General features: G+C 44.1%; 1 protein-coding gene and 1 long non-coding RNA gene across 3 annotated transcripts in view; one reads left to right on the top strand and one right to left on the bottom strand.

Moving 5' to 3' along the window:
• Positions 1 to 12,967: 12,967 nt before the first annotated feature.
• Positions 12,968 to 17,196, bottom strand: LOC123347983. The gene is made up of 3 exons (XR_006573134.1): positions 17,062 to 17,196; positions 13,791 to 13,876; positions 12,968 to 13,084 (listed from the first exon to the last, which is right to left on the bottom strand). It is a non-coding gene; the product is annotated as an uncharacterized LOC123347983 (long non-coding RNA).
• Positions 17,197 to 17,418: 222 nt separating this feature from the next.
• CDH4 (cadherin 4) overlaps positions 17,419 to 26,723 on the top strand; it is a 627,456-nt gene continuing 618,151 nt past the window's right edge. For both annotated transcript variants that reach the window (XM_044986659.1, XM_044986658.1), the window contains exons 1-2: positions 17,419 to 17,549; positions 20,832 to 20,943. In XM_044986659.1, coding sequence (XP_044842594.1) covers positions 17,490 to 17,549; positions 20,832 to 20,943 — 172 coding nt within the window. In that variant the 5' untranslated portion in view covers positions 17,419 to 17,489. The remainder of the gene's footprint in view (positions 17,550 to 20,831; positions 20,944 to 26,723) is intronic.

Below are 26,723 nucleotides of genomic sequence, written 5' to 3'. Positions count from 1 at the left end.
GCCCTTTCTGCTGAAAGTATCTTAGATGCTGCAATAACTGTACCTGGTTTCCAGACAAAAGAAACCTAAAGACTGGATAAGTGAGGAAATATGGAACTGTGTGAAAGAAAGGAAACAAGCCAAAGGAAACCTCAACCACTCAGACACCTTTTTGAAAAAGAATTAAAAAGATCTTTATAGAATAAAGGACAAAGTAGTACAAAGCAGCATGAGAAGAGAAAATAGATGGATAACATGGCCAAAGAAACTGACACTACTGCTCAAAGCGGTGATAGTAAAAATGCTATTAGCTCACCCAAGTTGTAACTGGGAAGCTTACATCAGCCAGAGAACCTGTTAGGGTCTTTCCTTGTTTGCCCTTAGCAACACAAAAAACAGAGTGATGGGAAGAGCATTTTCATAAGGTGCTAAGCAGACCAACACCACAAGAGACTACAGTATAATTCCCATTATCTGAATTCCCTTTGTCTGAAAATACTAGTTATCCAAATCCACACTGAGTCCCCTGTGAAGCCCTATGTTAGTGAACAGCAGTGCTGTGCATCCAAACACTTGTTATCCAAATTAGTGTGTACTGGATTGATGTTGACAAAGAAATAAAGAACCCAGAACTAAACATCATAACATCCCACATCACAAAGAAGTGAAAGGTGCAATAAAAAAACATTTAAGATCTGAGAAGACTACAGATGAAGACCAAGTCACCACAGAAATTTTGAAAGCTTGCGATGATGAGACCAGCAATTTAAAATCACCACATTTTTCAGCCAAGTATGGGACCAAGGAAGCCTCCAGAGAGAAATGGCATTAGAGTCAAAAGTGTACCTTCCCTTTCAGTTATAGTCAATGTCTTCTGCAATATCATCTCAAACAGAATAAAGGAAGTGATATGAGGCAAGGCTAAAAGGAGGGCAACCTGGAAGATCATGTGTTGACTAGATTTTCATCCTCAGAATAATTATCAGAGAGAGCACTGAATGGCAAGAGCCACTCCAAACTTCACAGATTTATGAAAGCATTTGACTACCCGCATTGTGAGTCACTCTGGAACATCCTGAGTATTACAGTACGCCAACAAAAATAATTATCAAGATGCGGCTTCCACAGTTAAAGTAAATTAGTCTTGAGTGAATGTTTCACCACGGACACTGGTGTCAAACAGGGATGCATTCTCTGTTTGGCATTGCAATTGATTCATTATGAGAAAAAAGTTAGACAAATGAGCTATGCAATCACTGTGTTATAAGAGCACACTAGAACAGTGGGTCTCAAAGCCGCTCCATTGGCCTGGAGCGGCGAACCGCGGCCAGTGGGAGCCACAATCGGCCAAACCTGCAGACACGGCAGGTAAACAAACCGGCCCAGCCTGCCAGGGGCTTTCTCTGAACAAGCGGCAGACTGGCTTTGAGAACCACTGATGTAAGTGACATTTGATGGATTCAGATTCACTTCATTGGAAACCTCCCAAGTTATCATCCAAGAGGCTTTAATGGAACTCCCTAAGGTAATGCTGTCTAGTGGCTAGGACACTGAACTGGGGGTCAGAGCTGCATTCTATTCCTAGTTCTTCCACTGACCTGCTTTGTGACCTTGAACAAGTCACTTCACCTTTGCCTCTCTTTCCTGGACCATGCTTTGCCTATTTTAGACAGAAAGCTTGGAACAGGTACTGTCTCCTACTATGTGTTTGTGCCTACTCTGTCCTCACCTTCATGTACAAACATTGAAAAAAATATTAGTTTTGTGGTTTTATATATTTTATCATTGTTTGAGAATAGAGGGATGATTTATAGACAAAGAGAATCTGAAACCTCTGCCTGTTCAAGAATGGAATTAATACAAAGCACCAAAAATAATCACATGGAATGAAAATGCAAAATAAAGAGGAACTCCTCTTTCCTTGTTGAAGAAATGTTTGAGAGGGAGTGTGACATCTGTGAGCCCCATCAGTTCTTTCATGCATCACACCATTGGGCTACATTGTCACAGCCCTTACTCAGGTGTGCAGGAGGGTTAAGGGGGAGTCAGGCCTTCCTTTCTTGGCTTGCCCTTGCTCAGATTGCAATTGCAGCCATGGTTGGGAGAGCAGGGACTACTCTCCCAATGCTCCTCATAGCAAGCAATTAGTTGGGGAGGGCAGGGCCGCCCAGAGGGGGGGGCAAGAGGGGCAATTTGCCCCAGGCCCTGGGCCCCACAGGGGCCCCCACGAGAGTTTTTTGGGGCCCCTGGAGCGGGGTCCTTCTCTCACTCCGGGGGGCCCCAGAAAACTCTTGCGGGGCTGGGCGCAGGAGCTTCTTCGCTCCCGGTCTTCGCCGGCGGGGGGGTCCTTCCGCTCCGGGGCGGAAGGACCCCCCGCTGGCGAATTACCGCCAAAGACGGAGCGGGACCCGCCGCTAAGTTCAGCTCGGTCTTCGGCGGTAATTCAGCGGCGGGGGGCCCTTCCCTTCTGGGACCCGCCGCCGAAGTGCCCCGAAGACCCGCGGCGGGAGCCCTCCTCCGCCGAATTACCACTGAAGACCAGGCTGCACTTCGGCGGCGGGTCCCGCTTTGGCGGTAATTCGGCGGCGGGGGGGCCCCCGCCGCGGGTCTTCGGGGCACTTCGGCGGCGGGTCCCGGAACAGAAGGGCCCCCCGCTGCCGAAGACCCCGGGCCCCCGGAATCCTCTGGGCGGCCCTGGGGGAGGGGGAGGGAAGAGTAGGCAGAGGGGAGAGATGTGTTCTGTCCCTGTTAACCCAGCTCACTAATGGACAGAATGGCTGGTAGGGCACACAATGGGGAGTAAGCTGCTTCACAAAAGAAGGAGTGAAATAACTTCTTCCCTAGAGTAAGACGGGTACGGGGAGGACTTGTGACGTAATCCAGTCACTATTCTGCTTCTGGGGCAGCACACTTACATGCTGCCCTTACTCAGGGCATACTGCAAAGTGCTGACACTCACTGGGGTTAATGACAACACTGTGCAAGGTTGCGGAGAATCTCTTGACTAAAACCTGCTGGTCATCACACAAAGGATCGACATCTCCTTTAGCATCCCTAATGACCCTGAAAACAAACCCTGGGTTAATCTAAAATCTTCCTGACAGTTCCTTAGCCATTACTTTTAAAAGCCATTTTGGTAAGGAAAGTATTTTGACTACCTTTCTTTGTTTATTACAGCTAAGCTCTTTGCCTTCACAGGGGCTATCGGTGCTATACAATACACATGGAAAATAAGCATTGTTCTCCAATAGCAACCAACTCCAGATTGTCAGGTAACAGGAATTTAAACTTCCAGAGGAAGATGTTACAGCACATTAGCAAATGGCATAAGAATTCTATATCCAGCTGCCTTTTCCTTGTGGACTTGACATCCTCAACAGAGAGGAGAAAGAAGGCCAGATTTACATGAGAATGCACTCATGCAAAGAAATTGTCACACTCCTCATCATGGTGCTAAGAACTTAATTCTGGGATCAAATGCTTGTAGGGTAATCCAAGCAATGTTTAACGCAACTAGAAGTTACCAAAGTTCTAGTCCAAACTCCTAAAGGGATGTATCCACTCAAACAAATACCAAATTCATCAGAGCAAAATTTTCTAATTAGAGTCAGTAGTATCTGCATAAATTTGTAATTATAAACAGCCTGCAAAAAAACTAATGTCACTAAAATAGTTTTGGACTGGGGCAACATTATATGTAGACTAAAATAATTAAATTGCTTTTAACTGACACATTTAGTTGTGTCGGTATAAGTCTGTGTATACACTCCAAGTGTCCTTTCTGATTTTCTTTAACTGGATTTTTTTTTGCCAACTTAAATCACCTATTTCAATTTTTGCATATTTAAAAATGAGATTTTTTTGACTGATTTAGAAATAACAAACAGGGATTAAAATGTAATTGTCAGTGTGATTTTGTATGTGGACAAGGCCTTACAAACATTAGACTTGAAACAATGGAAAAAGCAGAATAGGATTATCCAAGACAGGTTTTTCTTTAAAAAAAAATGCTTTTAAGCAATTTTCTGTAGTTCTCTGCCTCTGATGTTAAATGCTATGCCCCAATCTTTGCATTTCTTTATTCATCTGGATTGTCTGTTTTTCCTCCTGATTTATCCAGTACCACAGAGAGATTAAATCAGTATAATGGACACTTGTTAAGTGCGTGCATCAGCCTAATCAGCCTGACAATGCTCTGTTTTTCTTCTCAGTTGTGGTATCATAAAGATGCTGTACTGTATACAGCACCACTTAGTGGCAGAAAGCCTATTTCAAATCCTCCTTTCTGGAATCTAGTCTAAAAAGGTTTAAGTTTAAAAAAACAACTGGTTTTTCACACTGAGATTAATGCTGCAAAATGTGTGAAAGGGAAACTCACAGTAGCAGAAGCAATATGCGTATTTGAGCAACATATAGTATATTTTCAGCCCCGAGCTCTAATGTTGCATGTCCGCTTTTGTGAACACAATGTTGTTCTCCCAAAGCACCATTTTTGCCTGCACACGTTTGTGATCCAAACACTTGGTTGTGCCATTCTGTGTCTTGCACACGCTACAGGGACACTAGCCTCGTTCGTTGCCAGTATGGTCAATTGCACAAAGAGTAGGAAATTGGAAGCTGACTTAATGCAGGCTCAACATTCTGTCCTATAGCCACAAAATAGAGTAGAAAAGACATAAAATAAACAAACATGATCAGAAAAGATACATTTTCATTGCAGGATATTGACGCTGTTCAGGGACAGAACTCAAATGGTTTAAGGTCCAACCTTGAGAGAATTTCCTTGTATTACACTGTTGCATTTTTAAATATTTTACATAATAAGCTTGCTATCTGTTGGGAACAGAGTGAACTAACCACAGTTATGGGCCAGGGAAGAGGCATGAATTTCAATAGTTGAAATGTTAGACACACACCCGTATTCTCCTCAGATCCATCTTAGCCTTCCAAAGGGGAGATGTTCTTGTTGCTATACAAAGACTGGGAAGTAAAGAAAAAATGGTACTTTTTTTTTTGAATGTGGGAAAGATGCTGGATTAATTGAGGTAATTTGAGGTAAATTAAGTGAGGTAAATTGTCTAGTTATCTGCAGCACAGGCAATAGCAGTGCATGCTTCCCCACAATGCCCTGCCTAATGTGCCTTCAGCCTGAGCTGGAGGGAACATCTCTGGGGAGAAAGAGTAATTTAATCCCTATCTATTCAGATCCTTGAGGTGGGCTAGCATGGCATCGCTGCCCTGTTTAGGCTAGGTCTACACTGCATACTGCTGGCGGTGGCATGCAGAGGGATGTGTGCATCCGCACCGCCATATGTAGCTACATGTGTCAGTGAAAGGCTCTGGCAGTGAGAAAGAGCTCAGCAGCAGGGACCTCACTGGACCTTTTCCCCACTGCTTCCCTCCTCCCCACACCTCCTCTGTTGAGACTTTCCTTACTATTCGACTCTTTCCTTGAGGCGGGGAAAAGCTCCTGCAGTGAGAAGCTGCCAGAACCTTTCCCCAGTGCCTTCCCTAACCACCTGAGTCTTTCCCCACTGCTGCAGCCTTTTCCTGAGGCAGAGAAAAGCTCCAGCAGCGTGTGTGGGTGGGGGAGGGGCATAGGATATGATCCTGCTAAAAATAGCAGTGTAGATGGGGGAGGCGCTGCTTGGATGAGTAGGGTACATATCTGGGTATGTACCCACAGGGTTCAGGCTGTCCTTGCTCTACTTGCCTAAGGAATGCCTCGCCATCTACACTGCTATTTATACCCAGGCTGGGGAGGGGGGCATGCTCTGCACACTGCCAAAAGGAGTGGGCCGTGTAGACGTAGCTTTAGTCACGTCCAACTGCACGTGTACAAGCACCCCGCTTCCTTACAATCTTCATGTCGTCTCTGCTGGAGCTACCAGAAAGATTCCTGGTGTGGTGATGTGGACTTTTTGTCCACTAGGAAGTGAACAAAGGGCAAGTGGTCCTTTATTTCAGCAACTACCAAATTGGATCCAGATCCTGCAAACACTTAGGCATGTGGGGCTAGATCCACGAAAGGACTTTGGCACCTCACTGCTACTCCAGGTACCACTGAGATCCTCAAAACCCCTGCTCAGCTGCTGCCTAACTCTGTAGGCACCTAAAGTCTCTAAGCACCTAAACTTCCACTGTTACAGTCCCCTAGGCACCAAGGTTTCTGTCATGGAGCATGTGCACAGCTGCCTCAGTCTAGGTGTTTGGGTGCCTATCTCACCCCTAAGCCCTCATGGGATCCGGTCTCGCCTAAAGCTCTGTGCAGGTTGGTGTTCTCAGGCCATGCCTATCTCCACACACAATGGTCAGAGGAGGAGGTAGTGCCGCTGCTCCCATTATTATGCCTTTTAGCCTAGTGGTTAGATCACTCACCTGGAGTGTAGGACATGCCCCCCACCTGATGTGGAGAAGGTATTTAAACTTGGCATCCCCTTCCTTTTCCCTCCTAGGAGAGTGCTCTAACCACTGAGCTATTTGCTATTCCTGTGGAGGGATGGGACACCCAAGTTTAAATCTCTTCTCTACATCAGGATAGGGGGTGTCCCCCACATTCAGGTGAATGCTCTAACCAGCGAGATAAAAGATACAAAGGGTGTATGGGGATGTGTGTCCTAACTCTCCCCATGTATTGCGTACAGAGCCTCGGCAGAGAACTCAGGGCAGTGGATTCCAGTGGGTGGCAAGGCGCCTAAAATTTCGGTGTTACAATACCTAACTCCCTTTGTGGATCTAGCCCTTAAAATCCTACTGAGTTGACTGGAACTACTTGTGCTGACCTTCTGCATAGGTCTGAATTTTACCCTTTACGCAAAAGTCCTATGCACCACTTCAGTCCCATTTGCACCCTATTTTGAAGTTAGGTGGTGCACAGGTGCAGAAAGGTGAATTTCATCCTTTGTGCACGTGACTAGTGAGTCCCCTGGGCAGGCTGTGAACCATTCTACAAGTGAAATGCTGTATAGCCCATTCTCAATGCCCTTGGCTAGCCGGTCCCCATGAACTACATTTGAAATTAGAATTGGCCCTTTTGAACTTCCTGCTGACAGCAGCCAACTTCTTGACAAACTGCATCATTTATAGCTTTAGCAACAAGGGAGCCACCGGGGGGAACCCTTCGGGAAACATTGCAAACATATTCCAGCATTCTTTACAACTAGTTTTACAATCAGGAGAGAACTTTAATGCCTGAAAATATAAATATATGTAAACTTTATTTTTAGATAGCACAAAACAAATCTCTTTTTAAAAACAGAGCCAAAGCAATATCAAAATTGTTTTGCAATCAGGCACATCAATGTCACCAGCTAAAGGATAAGAAACATTGATTTAAATTAAAATCATTGTCAGGTTCAGAGATGTATAGATTTTAAGGCCAGGAGGAATCATTATGATAATTTCATCTGACCTTGTGTATAATATAGGCCATAGGACTTCACCCAGTAATGCCTCCATCAAGCCCAGTAAGTTCTAGTTGTTCTAGCACACATCTTTAGAAAGATATGTGATCTTGATTTAAAGACCTGATGGAAAAGATATCACATTCCTTGGTAAGATGTTTCACTTGTAAATTACCCACACGGTTAAAATTTTAAAATGTACATTATTTCCAAAGTGCTTATTTTCCAATTTCAACTTTCATCCATTGGATCTTTTTATGCCTTTCGCTGCCATTTTTTGTTCAGGTTTTCTAAGGAGGAGAAAACAGTTTTGGAGTCATTTTAAGCCAGTTTTAAAATAGCCTTCTCTGATAAAGTGTGTCTCTGACATTTATATTCTCACTCATTTAAACTTTGCAGCTCAAAAGCCCTGTTTTTCCCTCCGTTTCTGCTTAGTGAAAAATGCTTCTTGTCATGTGAGCTTTCAGTTTGCTGTGCTGAGTAGCAAGTAAAATATTTGCTTCTGCACCCCTTGAACAAAAAGGTCTCATTACATTCCAGACTTTTTTTCCCTTTAGTGATGGCACTATCGGTTCATCACTTCAATAGATCACATTATGATTGTAAATAAATTGGGAAAACAGTAGTAGAAGATACTGTACTGTAAATCCCAGTCTTGTTGTACAGCTCATAGTCTTTTAATAATTCCTATCAACATACTGCATTTCCAATCCTGTGCTATGCATCAATTGTTCCTACGCAGTAATAAACTTGCAGAGCCAATTTTTAAAATTAGTTAGATGAACAAAATACAAATGCAATTGTACACAGATTTGTGTGTACAATTACTCAGATTCCATGCATGCACTGGGTAAATTCTCACACAAATGCAACTAATTAGTCATTTGTACATTTACCTTCCTATTTGCATGCATATTCATGACAATTCTGCATGCAAATTATGTAGCTAATATATATTAAAAACCCTCTCTCATTTAACAAATAAAGGCTGCAACACATTTGGAATACAACAATTTAGTTGTCTAAGAATATACAGTGGCTTGCATATGGATCATCCCAATGACCGCAACCTGCAATTGTTTTCAGAACAAGATTTAGGCTCTAACTGTTGCAAGAGAATTCAGAATAAACTGCTAAAATAAAATAATATCAAAATCCCCAAATGACTAATAGATGGATTCCAGGATCCAACCTTTGGCTTGAACCAAAGAAAATTTCGGATCATAGTTAAAAGCAAAGAATATAATTTTCTCATCTAAAATAATATGCATTCTCAAAGGCTAAAGTGCTGTAAAGTATTTTTGTGTCCCTATGGTCTCCTTATTGGTTAGCACAGCCAAGCAGAGTCCCAAGAATACTGAGAGTGGCCTGAGCTCCACGTAACAGAATCACCTGTATTTATTACAGTAAGAGGGTACAGAGGCAGCTCCCCTTATGTTGCTGGTACAAACAGTTTCCTCTTGAGCTTGCAAACACACATTTTGAACTTCCTCTCATCTCTTGGGAGTCCCAACTTTCTAGTGGCTGTCCGTGGATCTCTTACAAAGGCATATTACCCACATTTTATTTTCAGTTGTGCCCTTCAAACCCTTAGGCTTATAAGTTCCTTCCTGTGAAGTACCTTGTCTTCCATATTGTTTTGGGCTAATGATGTTGACAGCTTCAGAAAATTACTTCATATCAAACCAGATAATGGTAGCTTCTTCTGTGCAGCTCTTAACATCAGCTCTTCACAATAAATACATTTAGAAACCCTGCCCTGGTGCTAAATTGATTGATGTTCACAGAGGGAAAGATGTTAAGGCTTAAAAGCCAGTGAGTTGCTGGACACCTAACTCCCATGTGCGGCTTTGAAAATCTCCCTGAGAAACAACATATAATTTTCAGAGAGGAAAAAAAATATTTGTCATGGATATTCTAGGTCTGGTCTACACTTACAATTTGATATTGGTTAGTGGTGTGATTCTTTGCCAATACAGCTATCTTGTTAAAAGCCCTAGTCTAGGCACAGTTATACTGGTATAAAAGTGCCTTATACCAGCAGAGCTTATTTCAGTTTCCAAACTGGAATAAATTATACCCATATGAGAATTCTTATGCTGGTAAACCATGTCCACACTAGATAGCTTTACCACTTCAACTATACCAGCAAAGTTAAAGAAGCAAAACTTTTAAGTATATACTGGTTCTTATTCTCCTAGCTGAATCTATTATATGTTCAAGACATGCGACATGCATGATTTTTGGAAGAATCTTTTATACTAACTGGGAGTGGTTTGTATAAAACACTGCTTCTCAGCTAGTACCTCTATACAGGCTTAGAGCCTGGCACAGCACTATAAGAACACTGCTTCTCAGCTAGTACCTCTATACAGGCTTAGAGCCTGGCACAGCAGAGAAAGCATAACCAATCTAGACTGCTGTGTGGATGGGGAAACTGAGGCACTCCACCTTGGCATTGGTGGGTAAATGCCAAGACACCTACACTTAATGCAGATATCAATGTATTTTAATGTTCACAATGCTACACACCAAAATGGTTTCAGGCAACCTGGGAACAGAAACCCAGGACTTTGCAAAAGCACCTATGGATAACATTACAGTGTTGGGTAACACTTGGGATTGTATAATCCAAGCCAAAAAGGGATTCTAGGCATACTGCCTCCACATTGGTCAGTGACCAATACTCTGGCAGTAATCTCTGGGGGAAGGTATGAGGTTTCGCTCCATAGTCTTTACAAAAATATACTTATGATATGAATATGACATAACTGAGATGTACTTCATGCAAAATCGGTCTTGTAAGATATCACTGGAAAGGTTTCAAGTATCAGAGGGGTAGCTGTGTTAGTCTGGATCTGTAAAAAGCAACAAAGAGTCCTGTAGCACCTTATGTATCTGACGAAGTGGGTATTCACCCAGGAAAGCTCATGCTCCAATATGTCTGTTAGTCTATAAGGTGCCACAGGACTCTTTGTTGCTTTTTATTGGAAAGGTTATAATTTACTGAATGTGATTATTCAATTCAATGCCTGTATCATTTCTGTATCTGAAGTTAGGAATATTGACTGCGTATCTGTATTTCAACTATGATACTTTGGGTGACACCCGCTGCTAACACTTCATGGGATTGGCTGGAAGAGGCTTGTGAGGCTAACCCAGCAAGGCCACGTAAAGGGGACCCAGGCTGGCAGAACAGACTGACTCAGTGGAATCCCTGCACATCAGGTGACACCCCAAAGGGCCCAAACCCGTCACAATGTCCTTCTCTTTTCTATTGCTACTTTTTATTGAAACTTGCAGTTTGACCATAACTCGGGGCAGGGGAAGACTGTAATTTCCCATGATGGAGGTGGAAGAGGCTGGTTGACAGCCATGTCTGCGTACTGAGCTTGATCCTCAAAGTCCTTTTCGCTTAGGGGAAAAGATCAATTAAACAATTGTATGTTATCTTGATAAATATCCTTCCCCACTCAGGCTATTGTTACAACATGAAAGCTACCTTGGATTCCCAGAGTTTTAGGCCTATGTGGTGATTAGCTATTCTGATGCAGCTTTGTTTCTGAGGTGACGGCACAAGCAATTCCTTCCTGCAGCCTACTTGAAAACACACTTTTTCTATCAAGCACAGTTTATGCTGAGTCAGTTTTTTTGGTGATATTTGAGATAATCAAGACATCTCTTTAAAATAAATTCACAGGTATTATTCTGTTTACTGGCTGAACATCTTAATTGTCGTCCTGAGTAAAGGGAAGAGAAGAGCATCCCTGAGCAGCCCAGGAAGCAGGTTGTAACCTGTTGCATGGTGTATACCTGTAGCCAGGGCCGGCTCCAGACTCCAGCGCGCCAAGCGCGCGCTTGGGGCGGCATGCTGTGTGGGGCGCTCTGCCTGTCGCCGGGAGGGCGGCAGGCGGTTCCGGTGGACCTCCCGCAGGCGTGCCTGCGGAGGGTCCGCTGGTCCGCGGTTCTGGTGGACCTCCCGCAGGCGTGCCTGTGGATGCTCCACCGGAGCCGCAGGACCAGCAGACCCCCCGCAGGCACGTCTGCAGGAGATCCACCGGAGCCGCGGGACCGGTGAACGCCAGAGCGCCCCCTGCGGCGTGCCGCCTTGCTTGGGGCGGCGAAATTACTAGAGCCGCCCCTGCCTGTAGCAATATATTTCTCCCAGTGTGCTGGTATAGCTACCTTAGACAGCATTTGGGGCATGGGGAGCGGAGTCAAAGCTCCAGCCATTCCCTTCCCCATCCTGCCCATTCACACAGGGAATGGGGATCATAGCAAACATAGTGGAGTGGCTCCAGGTAGCTGGTGTAGAAGGGTGCCTTACTCCCCTTTATTCCCTTGCACAGTGGCACAAGCCCAGCCATAATCTAGCTCTTAGCAACATGACCAGGTGCACTAACACGAATGAAAATTACCTACATGGCCATTTTCTTTTCAGTCATGTTATATCAATGTCTGGCTGTAGTGAGCATATTCAGGTTTGCCTGGGTGGCTTGCAGAGGAATCTTTTCCAAAACTTTTATTTCATCCCCAGTGCTAGAGGGACATGGTGATAAAAATAGCCTAACAACTTACCTTCGGAGAGCAAAACAAATAGAATAGCTGGCTTGTAAAAATATCACTGCTTTAAACTATAATCTGTCATAAGGTTACAGACCTGAAACAAGTACTGTTTTGTCTGCCTTTGGCTTATTACTGGGTTTTTGGGGGGGGGGGGGGGTCAGAGAAGGAGGAAGGGAGTCACCAACCTGTTGATCGCGATCGACTGGTCGATCCTGAAGCCTCTGCCAGTCGATCGCAATCTCCGGCTGCTAAAAGTCCAGCAGCACAGCAGGGCTCAGGCAGGCTGCCTGCATGCCGTGGCCCAATGCCGCTCCCAGAAGAGGCCAGCTGCTGGCACATCTCTGCAGCCCCTGGTGGGAGGGGGACAGCCTGTCTCCATGTGCTGGCCCTGCCCCCAGCACCATCCCTGCAGCCTGGCTAATAGGAGCTATCGGGATGGCGTTTGCGGGCGTGGGCAGAGCACAGAGACATGCTGTCCCTCTCCTGCCAGGGGCACGCAGAGACGTGCCAGCAGCCGGACGCTTCCGGGATTGGCGTGAGGCCATGGCATGCAGGCAGGCAGCCTGCCTAACCCCTGCTGTGCCGCTGGCCGGGAGCCGCCTGTAATAAGCCAGAGCCTGCACCTCGCACCCCCGAAACCCCTGTCCCAGGTCAGAATCCCCTCTTGCACCCAAACTCCCTCCCAGAAAGAAACTAATATAACAGCTGTTCTAAGGTAAGAAGTCGGCTATTTTGATTTAACTTCACTATATTCTATATGTTTTCAGACTGAAATGTAACTACAGAATAGCTTTATGTTAATTAAAAGGCAAGTTTAGTATAGCATTAATATCCTCAATGCCATAATTATGATCATTTTGTTTTAAGTTAGGAACAAGACTTGTATACGGGGGCTCCACAAAATCTAATAGCCCCAGGCCCACAGGAGAGTTAATCCGGCCCTGCCTGTACTGTTCAGTAAGGAGACCATAGTGCTACTCCTAATGGAAGGCCACCATCAGTCCTTGGCATGGTTGTTTCTCTGGATCTCCAAACTCCTCCTTCCTTTGTTATTGCTTTTGACATGGACCAAGGTTGGTAGCGATGCCTCTCCAGATCACATCAGGACTCAGCCACCTGTCTCCTACTTTCAGAACCTGAAAACATCAAATTTATATGAGACCCAAGGTCATGATTGCACATTGTATTAATTTCATTTCTCTCCATATGTCACTTTCTTTTTAGTGTAGGCTATTTTCCTGCTAGCACCTAGCTTGAACTTCTTACTCAAGGAAACCTCTCATTGAACTCAACCTCCCATGGAAGTAAACGAATTAACTGGGTGGAAGTCTTTCCTGAGTAAGGAATTCAGAGCTGGGTGCCTGGGTTGGGACAGCGTATGCCTCTTGGCTCCTCCTGTCCATTTAATTTGTTGTTCTCGTGCTTTCACATATTCGATGCCTGCTTGACAATGTAATTGTGCACAGTGCTGTCCCTCCTTGGCGATCACACCTTCCTGTATCTCATTTTCTGCCCTCAGTAATGCAGCTTACAGCTGATACTCATCTTCTTTACTCAAGGTTCCATTGTCCCCTTGAGATGCACGTGTGACTCCCATTGCTGTCAATAGGAATTACACGTGGGCATCAAGGGGAGACAGATCCCCTGTGTACTCCATTCTCCTCATTATCTTGGCACAGTCAGTTCTGTAAATGTCTCATCTCTGAGTCTTTTATTCTCTTGAGTGTTGTGTAGTGTAGCAAGCTGACTCTCAGGATCAGCAGTCTTGCTCCTGAGGTGTTTAGCAAGTTAATTTAATGTGCACGTGTACATTCTTGAATACCTTCATCCAGCCAAACCCACCTCTTGTAGCGTTCACACATCAGATGATAGATTTTTCCTATTTCCTTTTTACACAGAAGTCTTCTTAACTAGTTCCCTGCAACAGACTGAAAGTGAGGGGGGAAGGGAGAAAAAGGAGGATAATACAAAAATATAGTTAGTACAGCTGAGAACAACCCCCTGAAATTGCACACTATCACTCTCCTCTCTAACCCTTAGATTCAAATAATTGATCGCAGTTCAATAGATATAAACAACTTAACCGGATGATTCCATTTTTGTAAAGATCTGAAGGGTCACCTTTTTATGGACACTTTAAAATTAACAGAGAGGAATGGAGGTAAAAACAGATAATCTGGTTCTAAAACTTACTAAAGAAATTTGAGGTAGGGAAATGGGAGCGGGGGAGAGGACCCAGACACTATCTGCATTCTCCTTCCATGATCCCTCTGAAAACACTAAATATGGCCCTTAGAGCCAAGATAAAGAATAGATCACACAAGTCAGAGTTATAGATCCCTAAATGGAAACTATTCCAAACAGCAAAGAGTCTTGTGGCACCTTATAGACTAACAGACGTTTGGGAGCATGAGCTTTCGTGGGTGAATACCCACTTCGTCGGATATATGTCTCATCCAACGAAGTGGGTATTCACCCACGAAAGCTCATGCTCCCAAACGTCTGTTAGTCTATAAGGTGCCACAAGACTCTTTGCTGCTTTTACAGATCCAGACGAACACGGCTACCCCTCTGATACTATTCCAAACATTGTTGGGTGAGTTAATGAAAAATTCCAGTCACAGGAATTCCAGTCACTGTCTCTATTCCCCAAGTATAGAGACAGTGGCCACTGCTTAGAAATGAGGCTTGGCAAACATGAATTAAATGGGATATGAAAAGAGGCCAGGCTTTGCAAGCAGTGTAATAGTGCACAAATTGAAACAGTGGGGCACTGCATTCTTCCAGATCCAAAATGCAAGGAAGTTAGAGAAATATTTTCTCAAGTCATTGGAAAGAGCAGAAGACACTTTGTTAAAAGCAAAGAAGAAAAACTACCTGTTACTTCAAGGTATAAATTAAAGAAGCAGCAGTAGATTAAAAAAAATGCATCATGCCATCAGATTAGAAATCTTCTCTAACCATATTGGGGGAAAAAATCTGCTCTCCTTTTCTTCATGATGAGTTGTGGTGTTAGACTTATTTTGATAATACTGTGGAACTTCAAATGTTAATAATATGCTGCGGGGAGGGAGGAAGGAATATGGACACAGCAACAGCTGCAGTCCAGTTAGAGACAACAGTATGTAGATGTTCACAAGAGAATATTCACATTTTAGCCATGATACAAATCCACTTTCTTAAAATCTTAGAAGTAAAAACAAGCTTGTCTGCAGGGCTCTTTAAACTTTATGTAGCAGCAACAGCTGCCCTTAAATCCATGACAACAGCCCATGACAAACTTTGGAGCTCAGGGTGAAATTATGGAAGGGCAAATTTAGACTGCGTATGTTAGGTGAGATTTTATTTTTTTCCCCTACCACGGGGTCATGTGATTATGGAATAGTCTGCCAAAAGGTAGTAATAGCAAGTGCAAATTTAAAGTAGCAGTGGATATTTACTTGATGTTACAAAATATATTCAGATTATCTCCTTCAAGCACGGTAAAGGCTATAACCTACTAAGATGGGAGGAAGGGACTAATTTTCATTTATATATATATATATATATATATATATATATATATATATATATATTTACACACACACACAGAAGTTAACCTAACAAGGCCCTGGTCTTTGATTACCATGATACTAATAAACATACCCAATAGCAAAGGATGCACTAAGTGGACATGTGTGTCTCATTCTTATACGTGTATCTAGCAGAACTGTTTAAGGACTAGACTTTGAAGCCTGCATTTTGCACAAATAGCTATTGGTATGCAACTATGTGTGCAAATCAGGAGGTCGAGTGCCCAGCTATCCAATTTGATCTTGCAAACACTGGTCAGATCTGCTCAAAATGTGTGTCTGATAACTTTCATTTTATGTGCAGTTGAACTGCATGCACAAAAAAGAATGACCACAATTGGATGCTTGGTTCAAGCTGGCTGAAAATAATAAATGATGGTGCTTATCATTGCTTTACATTTTCAAAATGCCCTACAAAGTTTCCCTCCTCTGAGGGAGGCTCCCAGGGCCTGATTAAATTCTAGTTTTACAGCAAGGTAACTCCACTGAATGCTAATTTACACTGCTGTGATATCCGAATTAGACCAAATGTATCAGTTTCCCTTAAAATTAAGTAAATAAATAAGGGGCTTGTTGGAGTTGGGCCCAATCAGACCAGCTGAGAATCTGGCTCAAGACTTATTACTTTAAATACCTGGTTTTAGAACTGGCTTTCACACAAATTACTTTGATCACAGGAATGCACATGCCTATTTTATTCAATCCTCCCCTCTCTACCATAAATGTAATTAGAACAAAAATAGGACCTATGGTTCCTCTAGACCTGAGTCTCCAGCCAAACACAATAGATGAAACCTCAGAATACCTGAGTTAATAGTAATGTGTTTATCCCTTTGCTAAAACTGAACACAGACAACTTTACTCATTTGTAAACTCAGCCTTTCTTTTTTCATTAAGTCTCTTTTCTTTTGGAATTTCTAATATGGCCATTACCACATTATCTAACCGTACCTATATAACATTTTTTCCACTCTCAAAATATTTCAGTATAAGCAACCACTCTCCCAGCTTTGCAGGAAGGGAAGCTATTCCCAACTGGTATTTGTACTGCGATTTCTGGGTCTGTTGGTTTTTCTTCTGTTTTCTTGTAGAGAACATTACAGTGTGGTGCATAACCATTAAGGAGGGCAGGTTAACCTAATCCTTTCTCAGATGCAAGCTGGACTTCTGTGAACGCAATTGTGTGGTTCTTTTTTTTCTTTTCTTTACACAGTGCAGATGCTTTTAAAGTGGTCCTAGACTTTTGTAACAGCCAAGACAGAAGTACATTGTACTTCCGTTTAGGATACTGCCTAACTTCGAAGTACTAGTCGACTTGTATTGAAGGTATCACCTCTACCAGACCAAAGGCACTTGTGCCCAAGTACACTGAAGCGAACTTAGGGACGCTGCAGATCCATCCTTTAAATACCAGTGGTTTCATAATGCTCAGTGACTGTGTGATAGCCATTCGGATAATGAAGTCCTCTGGGGCTCCTGCTTGGCGGCTGGCGCTCCCATGGTGATCACTTCCTCTCTTTATTCTTCCTCCCTTCGCTTACCCAGCTGATCCTGGTGAGACACAGCACGCCCTGTATCTAGTGCAATGCACACGTGGGACAGGGGTGCCTCCTGCAGGGGGCAGCCTGGGCCTCGGTGCAGGTCGGAAGCTGCCCCGTGCTACCCCCGCCTGTGCCGGGAGCAGAAGGGGGCTGCGGCGCGTGGTCCTGGCTCTTCGCTCCTGCTGCACGTCAGAGCGAGGCGGCTCCTTTAAGGCTGCCTGTCACTCGGAGCCCGGGAGGCGGGGACTCGGCAGCGCTGCACCGAGCGCGCTTCACCTGCCGTTCAGAGCGGGCGAGCGGCAGGGGGGACGGGGGAAGCGAGGCAGGGGCGCTGGGACTGGCCCGGGCAGGCTGGAGGGAGGCAGCCCGGGCGCTGGGCGAGCGGCGAGCGGGGCGCGCCAGCCCGGAGTCCGAGCGCAGCCGGGGAAATGACCATTGGCTCCGGAATGCTACTTCTGCTGCTGCTTCCCTTCTGCGGCTCGGCGAGGGTAAGTTGGGTGCCCGGCTCCCGCGCCGCCGAGTGGCCCAGGGGGTGCAGCTGGGGAGCGGGGGCTCGCCCCGGGGTGGGCTCGCCTCCTTGTGCCATGGGGGGCGGGGGGAGCCTGTGGGAAAACACACACACACACACACACACACACACACACACACATATCTATCTATCTGCATACAGCTGGGGAGATGAGCGTCTGGCTATCCAGGCACAGAGCTGCCTGCAGCTAGAGAATCCCACACGTCTCTGTGTGTGATTGTGTGTGTGTGTGGGGGGGGGTTCCGCTCATGTTCGGAGCCAGTGGCGGCACCTGCGTTATTTCCTCGCTTGTTGCAGAGTGTGTGTGTGTGCAACAATGTCAGGTCTGTGTGTCTCGTGCCGGAGCGAAAACACACACACACACACACACACACACACACACACACACACACACACACACACACACACACACACACACACACACACACACACACACACACACACACACACACACAGCTCTCCCGAGCCATTCATCGGCACTGGCAGACAAAACCTCTAGGGAGAGACTACATGGAAACTAACGTGTCTGGCAGAGGGGTAACGCGGCACCCCTCGGGCCAGCCGAGACGCAGATCCCCATCACTTACAGCTCAGTGCGGCCAGTTCTTCTCCGGGGGAGGGGGAGTGTTGCTTTAATTTTGCAATAAGGGGACGGCTCTGTTGTCAGGCGACCAAATGCGGGAACTTCAGAATTGAGGCTCAAAGGGGCGCTTGACCCCCGGCATCTCCCCCTCACGGTGTGTGCCTGGGTGTTGCAGCGACTCCTGAGAGAGTAAAAGGCTCGCAGTGCTCAGCGGCAGAGAGAGGACCAGGCACAGCCGGGTGGGCTAACCGCGGCGTGGAGCCGCATCCTTTAACTTCGGAGTTCCGCGGCTTCGCTGGAGCGATGTCCGCTGCCTTACCGCGTTTGCGGTGTGCCATTTTTATGGCGTACTTCGCTTAATTCCACATCTCCCATTTGGTGTCATTAAAGGGCTCCTGTCAGTGGAGCTGTTGGGGGGCGGGGGGGGTTGACACAACTTGTACACGATTTAACGTGCATTTCCTACGAATAAACTTTCGTGGCTTGTGTGCGCGTTACTGTCATGATGGGCGCCGTGTTGTGAAACAGGCTTCATTCTGTGCTCCGGATCTGCAGCACAGAGCTCACTTCTCGGGGTACTCGTACTCCGTAGCATTTTTAATGCACATGATTTGCAGTAGACTCTGTAATGGAGCCTTCCGAATTGAATGTTGTGGCTCCGGAGTACAAATCCTCACGAGTCGTTCCTTTGCCTGCACGGGAGCTGTTTTTAAAACCTCCCTATGCCGGCGGTGTCATTTACGGTATATTTTAACTGGGCCTGGGGTGTCCTTCGGGCTAATGGCTTGAAAAGTTTTTGTTTTCAATTTTTTAATGCAATCCTATCAAATAGACAAAACAAACGAACCCCCCAGACTATATAATATATAAACCATCTATCGATCCCATGGATGCGTTCTTACAATGTTGCCTGGACAATGTTGTTGGTGTGGGGTCGGGCTGGTTCTAGAAGCCAGTGGCATTGCTTATATTTCAGGCTGAGCGCCTGTGTGCCAAGTTCAATCTGTGGGAAATGTCCATCATGTCCCAGTTATCAGCCCAGGGGGTGGGGAAGAGGAAGGGAGGACACTGGCGTACTCCCCACTGCAGCGGCACTAGCGGGCACACTTCTAACAACTGGGCGATTTTAAATTCAAAAGCTATTCTCTCTTCACTTCAGTCAGCCCCTTTGAAATGTTTCCTAATTGCAACATCTTGCCGGAGACCGTCAGAGTCCACAGAGCTGCTGCTTTCTTGCACTTCCCAGACAGGAGCTGGCATCTGTCTCCCAAGCGTGATTTCTAGCAGAGATTACATTGGCTTTTCTTTCTGCTTAGTAAGCTCATCTGAAAGGACAAGCCGGGTGTGTCCCCCCCCTTCTTTTTCAATGCAGCTTTCTCTCAGTTCATAATTATTTTAAAATCCACCTGAGTGCAGCTGATCTCATTTCCTGGCTTGAGGGGCTCTGTCTGCGTGGGATGGTGTGTCTGTGTTTGGATGGAAACCCTCCCTGGGTTAAAAGTTACACGTTCTCTGGGTATCTGATTAGTTGGTCTGTAGCCCTGATCAGTGAGAGCCGAGAGCCCACTGGGTTCTTACCATGTGAAATCCGTATCCATTAGCTAATGCTCGGGAGAGAGCTTTTCTTTGCCCCAGAGCTTCAGACCGTCCCTTGCCACCAGCATTTATTCCCAGACAAGGAGCTTTAGGGGGGAGTTGTCCCGGCCGATGCTTGATGCTGTGGCCGAAGCTGAGCAGGGGCAGTTATCCAGCAGTCCGAGGGCATCACATAGCCCCCTTCCCTGCCCTAGGTTCGGGGTAATGCGGGGAGCACCGCGTCTGGAGCCCAGTCCTTCGCTCTGCAAAGAGGAGTGAAGGGACGAGAAAGTTGCTTGCAGCAGCCAAGCTTTCCCTTTAAGGCAGGCAGGTGGGGGGCTGCGCAATGCTAATAGGCTGCCTTGGCTCGGGGCAGCAGGTGTGGGGTCATCCTTAGGGGGTCTGTTCTCGATTAACCTGCCTGTGCATGTGCTTGTGTTTCAGGCTTGCGTGCACCCTCGCTCCCTGCCAGCTGGTTATTGCTCAGCAGTTCGGCCCTGATTTGCTAGGCGAGGTGCCCGGTGCTCAACGTCTCAAATGCAGAGCAGCCGCGCACTGTAGCTTCGCTGGAACTTCAAGAGCCTTTCGGGGGATGGGGTGGAGTTGGTGGGCAGGGTAACTGTCAAATTCAGACGGGTGCTGCTCTTCCCAGGTCTCGCTGAATTATTTTTAATCACATTCCAGCCCGATAGTGTGGGGCCCCGATCCTCCTTAAGGACAGCAAAACTCCCACTGATTTTTAAGGTTGCAAGATCAGGGCAAAGGATGCCTGCAATATAGGAGCACTGTTGTCATTGATGAATTGCTGATCGTCTTCTCCACCGCTTTTAATCATACCCAGTAAACCAGGCTTCCTATGAATAACGATTCCTTACTGTATTTCATGCCACTATTTTCTGTTCAGCTTAATTTTTCTAATACGGTCTGGATCCACTCCTATAGACTCCTTGTCAGGTTCACCGGATCCATCTTTTATTGCACATTGCTTTGTTGTTCAGGTTCCCCTGCTCCTCAACACCTGAACAACAATATCATAACAAACACAAGTCATGTTGTTTGTTTCCCTTTGGTTGTTCTCTGCAGGCGCACAATGGGGATCTTACAGTCAGACCCACTTGCAAGCCTGGCTTTTCAGAAGAAGATTACACAGCTTTGATTTCGCAAAATATCATGGAAGGGCAGAAGTTACTCAAAGGTAAGTGGAATGAAATGATTCCTAGGTGCTGTAGTGAAAATCTTTTATGCTCATTCTTTTTTTTTTCTTTCCTTTGCGGGGGAGAGGCGCTTAGAGATCTGAGAGGCAAAAGGCCAGAATTTTCTGGTTTTGCTGGTGAAATTAGAATATCCATAGAATAATGTTTGTAGGAGGATGAAGCATGAAGTGATTTACCTGAGAGTAGTAGTTTGTGAATTAGATGAATCATTCCATGTCCACATATTGTCTGACTCAGGTGAATTATTGGATGTCATCCTTTTCACATCTTTATCTCTCACTCCCCCATCATTTTGAAGAAGCTTTAGATTTGTTTTTTACAGAGTATTTTTATGTATGAAATTCAAAGATCCTTAAATTATCCCTACTTTGAAATGCATGATAAAGCAGACGTTGTTGTTGGAAATGTGGTAAACAAGCCTACAGACATTCTGTTCACAAATGTGGCATTCATTTTCATTACTGCCCCACTGACAACATGAAAACACAAGCAGGAAGAAACTACCGATTAGCTTGATAGTAATTGCAGGATTATAACCACTTTTGTGATTGTAAACTCTAAAACATCTTCATAATCCAAATGACAATAGATTATCCTGTGTATTGATCTGTTTCCCTTTCAAGTTAAAAATAATTAAACTTTATATTTGCATGATATAGGGAATGTATCCTTGTTTTACTGCTGTGGCAATTTTTTTAAGACAAAATATGACACCTCTGTACACTGGTAATCTCTAACAGATGCTATATAGGAGTTTTGTAATCACGATACATTGAAAAGGGCTAAACAGCACACAGGGATTTTATACTGAATAGATTTATACTGAATAGATTTGTAAACTTTCTTACAAGTTTATGATCTCACTTTTGTGGTCTTTTCCCAGTATGGTGGGAATTATGTCCTCTTCTATTCCCTCCCCCCACCCCCGCAAATAGCTCTACCACTTGGATTCAGTAGAGATACGGGATAGCTGTAATTCTCTTTCTGGCTTCATCATCTGGAACTGAGCATTTTGCTTCAGTGATATAACCCTTTTCTCTCTCCATGGTCTGGCAATCAGTTTGGTTTTTCAGCCTAGTTGTCTTAGTTCCGCTGTGCTGGAATTTACCTGGCTGACCCTGGCATCAATTAGCAGATTTTTAAAAAAACTTTATTATTTTTAATTTGAAGGATAACTATACAGAAACGTCACATAGGCAAATCCAGGAATACCATAAGGCACAAAGTAATAGAGAAATGCCACCAGGTGTTTACATAGTTAAAATCCTTTTTTTCTTTTTTTCCCCTGCTACCAAAACTGTAGGATTTTGCTGATCAGTCTGTGAGCTGAGCATTTAGATTTTGACCCTTTGGCTATGGGAACATTACAGTGTTTTCCAAATATTTCTCTCTACTTTTCATCTTACTAAATAATAATGTCATTAGTCTGCTACTTTGGAGGAGTATTTATGACAATTTGGCTGTTGATGGATTGTGCTGCGTATCGTGTAGGTGGACAACAGAGATGGTGCAGAAGGTCTGTTTAGAAGAGTGCAAAGCTATTGCCAGCTAAGCCAATGGAGTAGCTGTCATTTCATTTCAATAACAGATATCATCTCTAAATAAATATGAAATTATATTTACACAGTCAGTCTAGTTGAGTTGAATAAAAACATGTATAGAATGAACCCTGGTTTTGTCCGTTAGAGTCCAGTTGAGCTCCCACTGCAGTCATGGTAAAACTTCCATTGACTTGGAGGAGAATTGGCCCTCAATATGTTATTTAAATATATATGTAAACATATATACACATCATATGTAAAATGTGTGCCATGTAACATTGCCAGGTGTTATGTCAGTTGCAGAACATTTTGTCAACTGTAGGAGAGAGAAAAAAGTGCAAATATTGTGTTTGCCAATAGTTAAAGTGTCTTCTTTACACCTTTGGAATTGTACACTCAAATACATGCTGCTGTTTATCATAGAGAAACAAATATATCTAATTAATTTGTATAATTGGGGGGAAAAATCTGCTACATAAAATTCCACTTTGTGCTTATGTTGTTCTTATATATACTCAAGCATGCAAAATTGGTAGTTTTCCAGTTTTCATTTAATTTTACTTCCTAACACTCTGTGTCTGCAACATAAAATGTTTACCTCTTTCTTTCCATCTGGGTGAAGTATTCCACAATAGTTCAGCCCAAAAATGGGTTCATGTTGCTTATATTAATGTGTTTGATGGATTGGCATATGTACTATTTCACACTATCTAGCCAAGCAAAGCTTTTCTGCCAGTTACCACCATCTTGTCAACAGTATTCAGCAATTTCTCTTCAGGCTCAGTGGGACTGTTTGTGTGAGAAAGGCATGTAGATTTTGGCCTGCCAAGATTTTTGGGGATTCAGGGGAGGAAAAGAAAGGTTTTTTTTTTCTTTTCAAGTGACTTTCAAAACATGAAATGTACTTCTGTGACGACCAACACAAATTCTACTTATTCCCAGGGGGTAGATTATCAACTGATGTAGTTTGCACTTGACTTCCCTGGAGCTCTGACAATTTACACCAGCTGAGGATTTACCCCCAAAGGATTTATGTGGTCCAATAGGCCTTGTGCTGGACCTCAGGACGGGAATGAATTTCAGCCAACTTTAATAAGATTCAGTGTTAATAAATGAAGCCTATTCCAGGCTACTTAAAAACAGTGAGATGATAAATACAGCATTTACATGGTAAGCTTTGTAGTGCATGACCCACAAATATATATGTTATGAATACATGTATCAAAATAAAAGTGCTCCTAGCATTCCTGGGTTGAATAAAGTTAATTAGATAATGACTACTTATAATTGAGTTATTCCAATGGAAATAGCTTAGCCTTAATTTGACAACAAAAGCTTTAACAGAGTCCTTGTTTTATTATCAGTATGTCATAAGATATTAACTACTACTTTGTGGCTCATCTTATTTGCCTGAGTCAGCTCTCTGACTTCCTCAAAACACATGGATTCCAGCAGGAATTATTTGTTACACAGTAATTAACATGTTTATGATAAATGGATGGAAGAAATGCCATGGCATTTTGTTTTATGTCTAAATGAAAAGCATTTGCATTCTAAAAATTTCATGCTAATTAGGCTTTAAATAGTTTTCCCCAATAGGGCTGCAAATACTCTATATGGCACCCCATTGCAAATGCCGTAGCTTAATATGGGGTATTAGCTGATGTGATCTGTAAAGCCAGTGGTTCCCTTAGAAATGCTGCTCCTTCCTCTTTTTTTTTTACGAGTTGTTTAGATGTAATCATATATATTTTTGTCTGTTGTTTTTGTTTTCAGGATAATAAACTTACAGTCATGATCACTGATGCATGGTAATGTCTAAAATAGGATGGTTAAAGTATTTTTCCTTAGGCTAAAACTGAACCATCTCAAAGCTGCAGTGTAGCAGAGGACAATTACTGTGCTGGTATCTTTTTCTCTGCTTTGTTAATAATTAATGTTAACTTAAACTGGTGAGAACATCTATCCGGAGGGTTTGGCGGCACTGAGATGCACTGCTACCCTGGAGGCTGAGTTCAGGAGCAACCATAGGGGTTTGATCCCTGGGATAGTGGGGGGTCAGGTGTATTGGGGTGGTAATCTTTTAGCCTGATAGAGCAGGAAGCGTGGGTAGCGAGTAGGGTGCTGGTAATAGTGGGCTGTGTCATTGAAAGGTGACTTGCAAAAGTAAATTAACAAATTGGTCTGGTGCCCTTTTTTATGCTTCTTTATAAAGTCTGAAAGGTTGAATTGTGCTGCTGCCTTTTTTTTTTTTTTTAAACATCTGGGTTTTTACATTAAAAATTCAGGCATTGTCTGCACTGTGAAGACTCTGATGCCTCGGGAACTAGTGGAATGATGACATCACAATTCTAGTCTATTTAGGTTCTTACACAGCCTGCACCCCGGTAGCATCTGAACACCTCCCAGAAGCACGATAAGTTTCACGACTAGTGTCTGCCATGTGTGGTTCTCACAAGAGTCAGGAGGCTGAAAGCGGAGCAATTGAGAAAGAACAGGATTTTTAGTGAGACTGTTTAAAACTCCTTTCTGTTTGTTGTTGTTCACATCTAGTTAACTTCAATGACTTATGTCCTGTCCACACACCACAGTGGCAGTGCTTTACCTATTTTGGCACAGTTAAAGTGGTATAAATCCCATACTTACATTGGTTAAAAAAAAAAGAGTGCTTAGACTGTCTACATTACAGCCTATGTCAGTATAATTTATGTCGCTCAGCGGCATGAATAGACCACTCCTGTGAACTGCATAAGGTACATCGACACAAATGCTCGTGTACACAGTGCTATGTCGACGGGAGAGCTTCTCTCCCCCGACACAGCTTCTGCCACTCACGGAGGTGTTCTTTGTATGCCCGTGGGTGAGAGCTCTCTCCCGTTGGTGTAGCACATCTTCACTAGACACGCTGCAGCGATGCACCTGGATTGGTGCGGCTGTGCTGCAGTAGCGCTGTACGTGTAGACGTCGCCTTATACAGGTCTTGCTTATATCCATGCGGGAAGAGGAATAAGCTGTACCACTACAAGACCAGTATAACTGGATCCATACCAGGCCTTTGACTGGTATAATTATTTTGATTTGTTTTTAAAACCACACCGCTACCTGAAATAATTTAAACCAATACAAAATCTGTGTGCAGGCCTGGCCTAATTAAAATTTTGGATAAAGTGTGTTTTTCTTAAAGACTCTTACTCTTCACACACTCATTTAAGGTTTAAGAGCTCCTAATAAACATCTCTAAGCCACCCCCACCCCCAGATGTCTTCTGCTAAACCAGGGAAGATCAGAATTCACATTCCTGATATTTTCAAGGTGTAAAACAAGCAAGAGAGAGAAAACATAACAAACCCATCAGGCCTCCTTTAAGTAATAGTAAAAAGCAAAAATGAGCAAATTCCCAGTTAAAAAATTTCCAGGTCACATTTCAGACCAGCCTGTAATGTGCTTGCTCCAAGCTCCTGTGTATATAATAGATATGGGGAAGAGAAGGTGGGTACTCTAGTGCTTGTACACAAAACAAAACCCTACCAAAACAAAACGCTACTAGAATTGGTTGAGAATTTTTTGACACACAATGCCAGTTTGTCAAAATGAAAACATTTCTATGACAACGAATCAAGTTTCAGTTAGCATTTCACCAGGGCAAAACATGTGGCTAGTCAGGGCACTCATGAACAAAGTGCGAGATCCAGGTTCAAGACCCAGCTCTGCTTGATTCAAGGCAGGGAACTTGCATCTTCCACATGCCAGGGGTTTCCCCTAATTATCAGGCTTTTGTCTATTCTGGCATGGGGTGAGGGGTCTCATAATCCATTGGTTAGATCACTCACCTGTTGTGTAAGTGATGCCGGGATTTGAAGCTGAGACTCCCACTTCCCAGGTGAGCATTAACCATTATTAGCTGTTCGAGGGTTTGTCTGTCTTTCTGGCTCTCTCTTGTTTTTCATAAAAAATGTTGAAAGGTAACCTCAGTTTTTTCCCGGTGTGGAATGAGGAATAATTTTGAACTCTTAAATTTTCTGTGAGTGAGAGAACCACTTCTCACCCAGCTGCATAAGGCAGAGCAGACACATTTCTCCTCTGGGGGAAAGGGTATGGGGGGGGAAGGGGAAACAGCCTCACACAGCAAATGTTAGACATGGTGCTAAATGCGCCACTGGAAGGAGCTAAGATACTGATGGTATAAGAACCTGGATGGAACAGAACAGTATTCTTGGGGT

The sequence above is a fragment of the Mauremys mutica genome, chromosome 13 (assembly GCF_020497125.1).
Source record: "Mauremys mutica isolate MM-2020 ecotype Southern chromosome 13, ASM2049712v1, whole genome shotgun sequence".
NCBI classification, from domain to species: domain Eukaryota; kingdom Metazoa; phylum Chordata; order Testudines; family Geoemydidae; genus Mauremys; species Mauremys mutica.
Note: the sequence above shows the minus strand (reverse complement) of the source record. Positions and strands in the feature narration are given on the sequence as shown.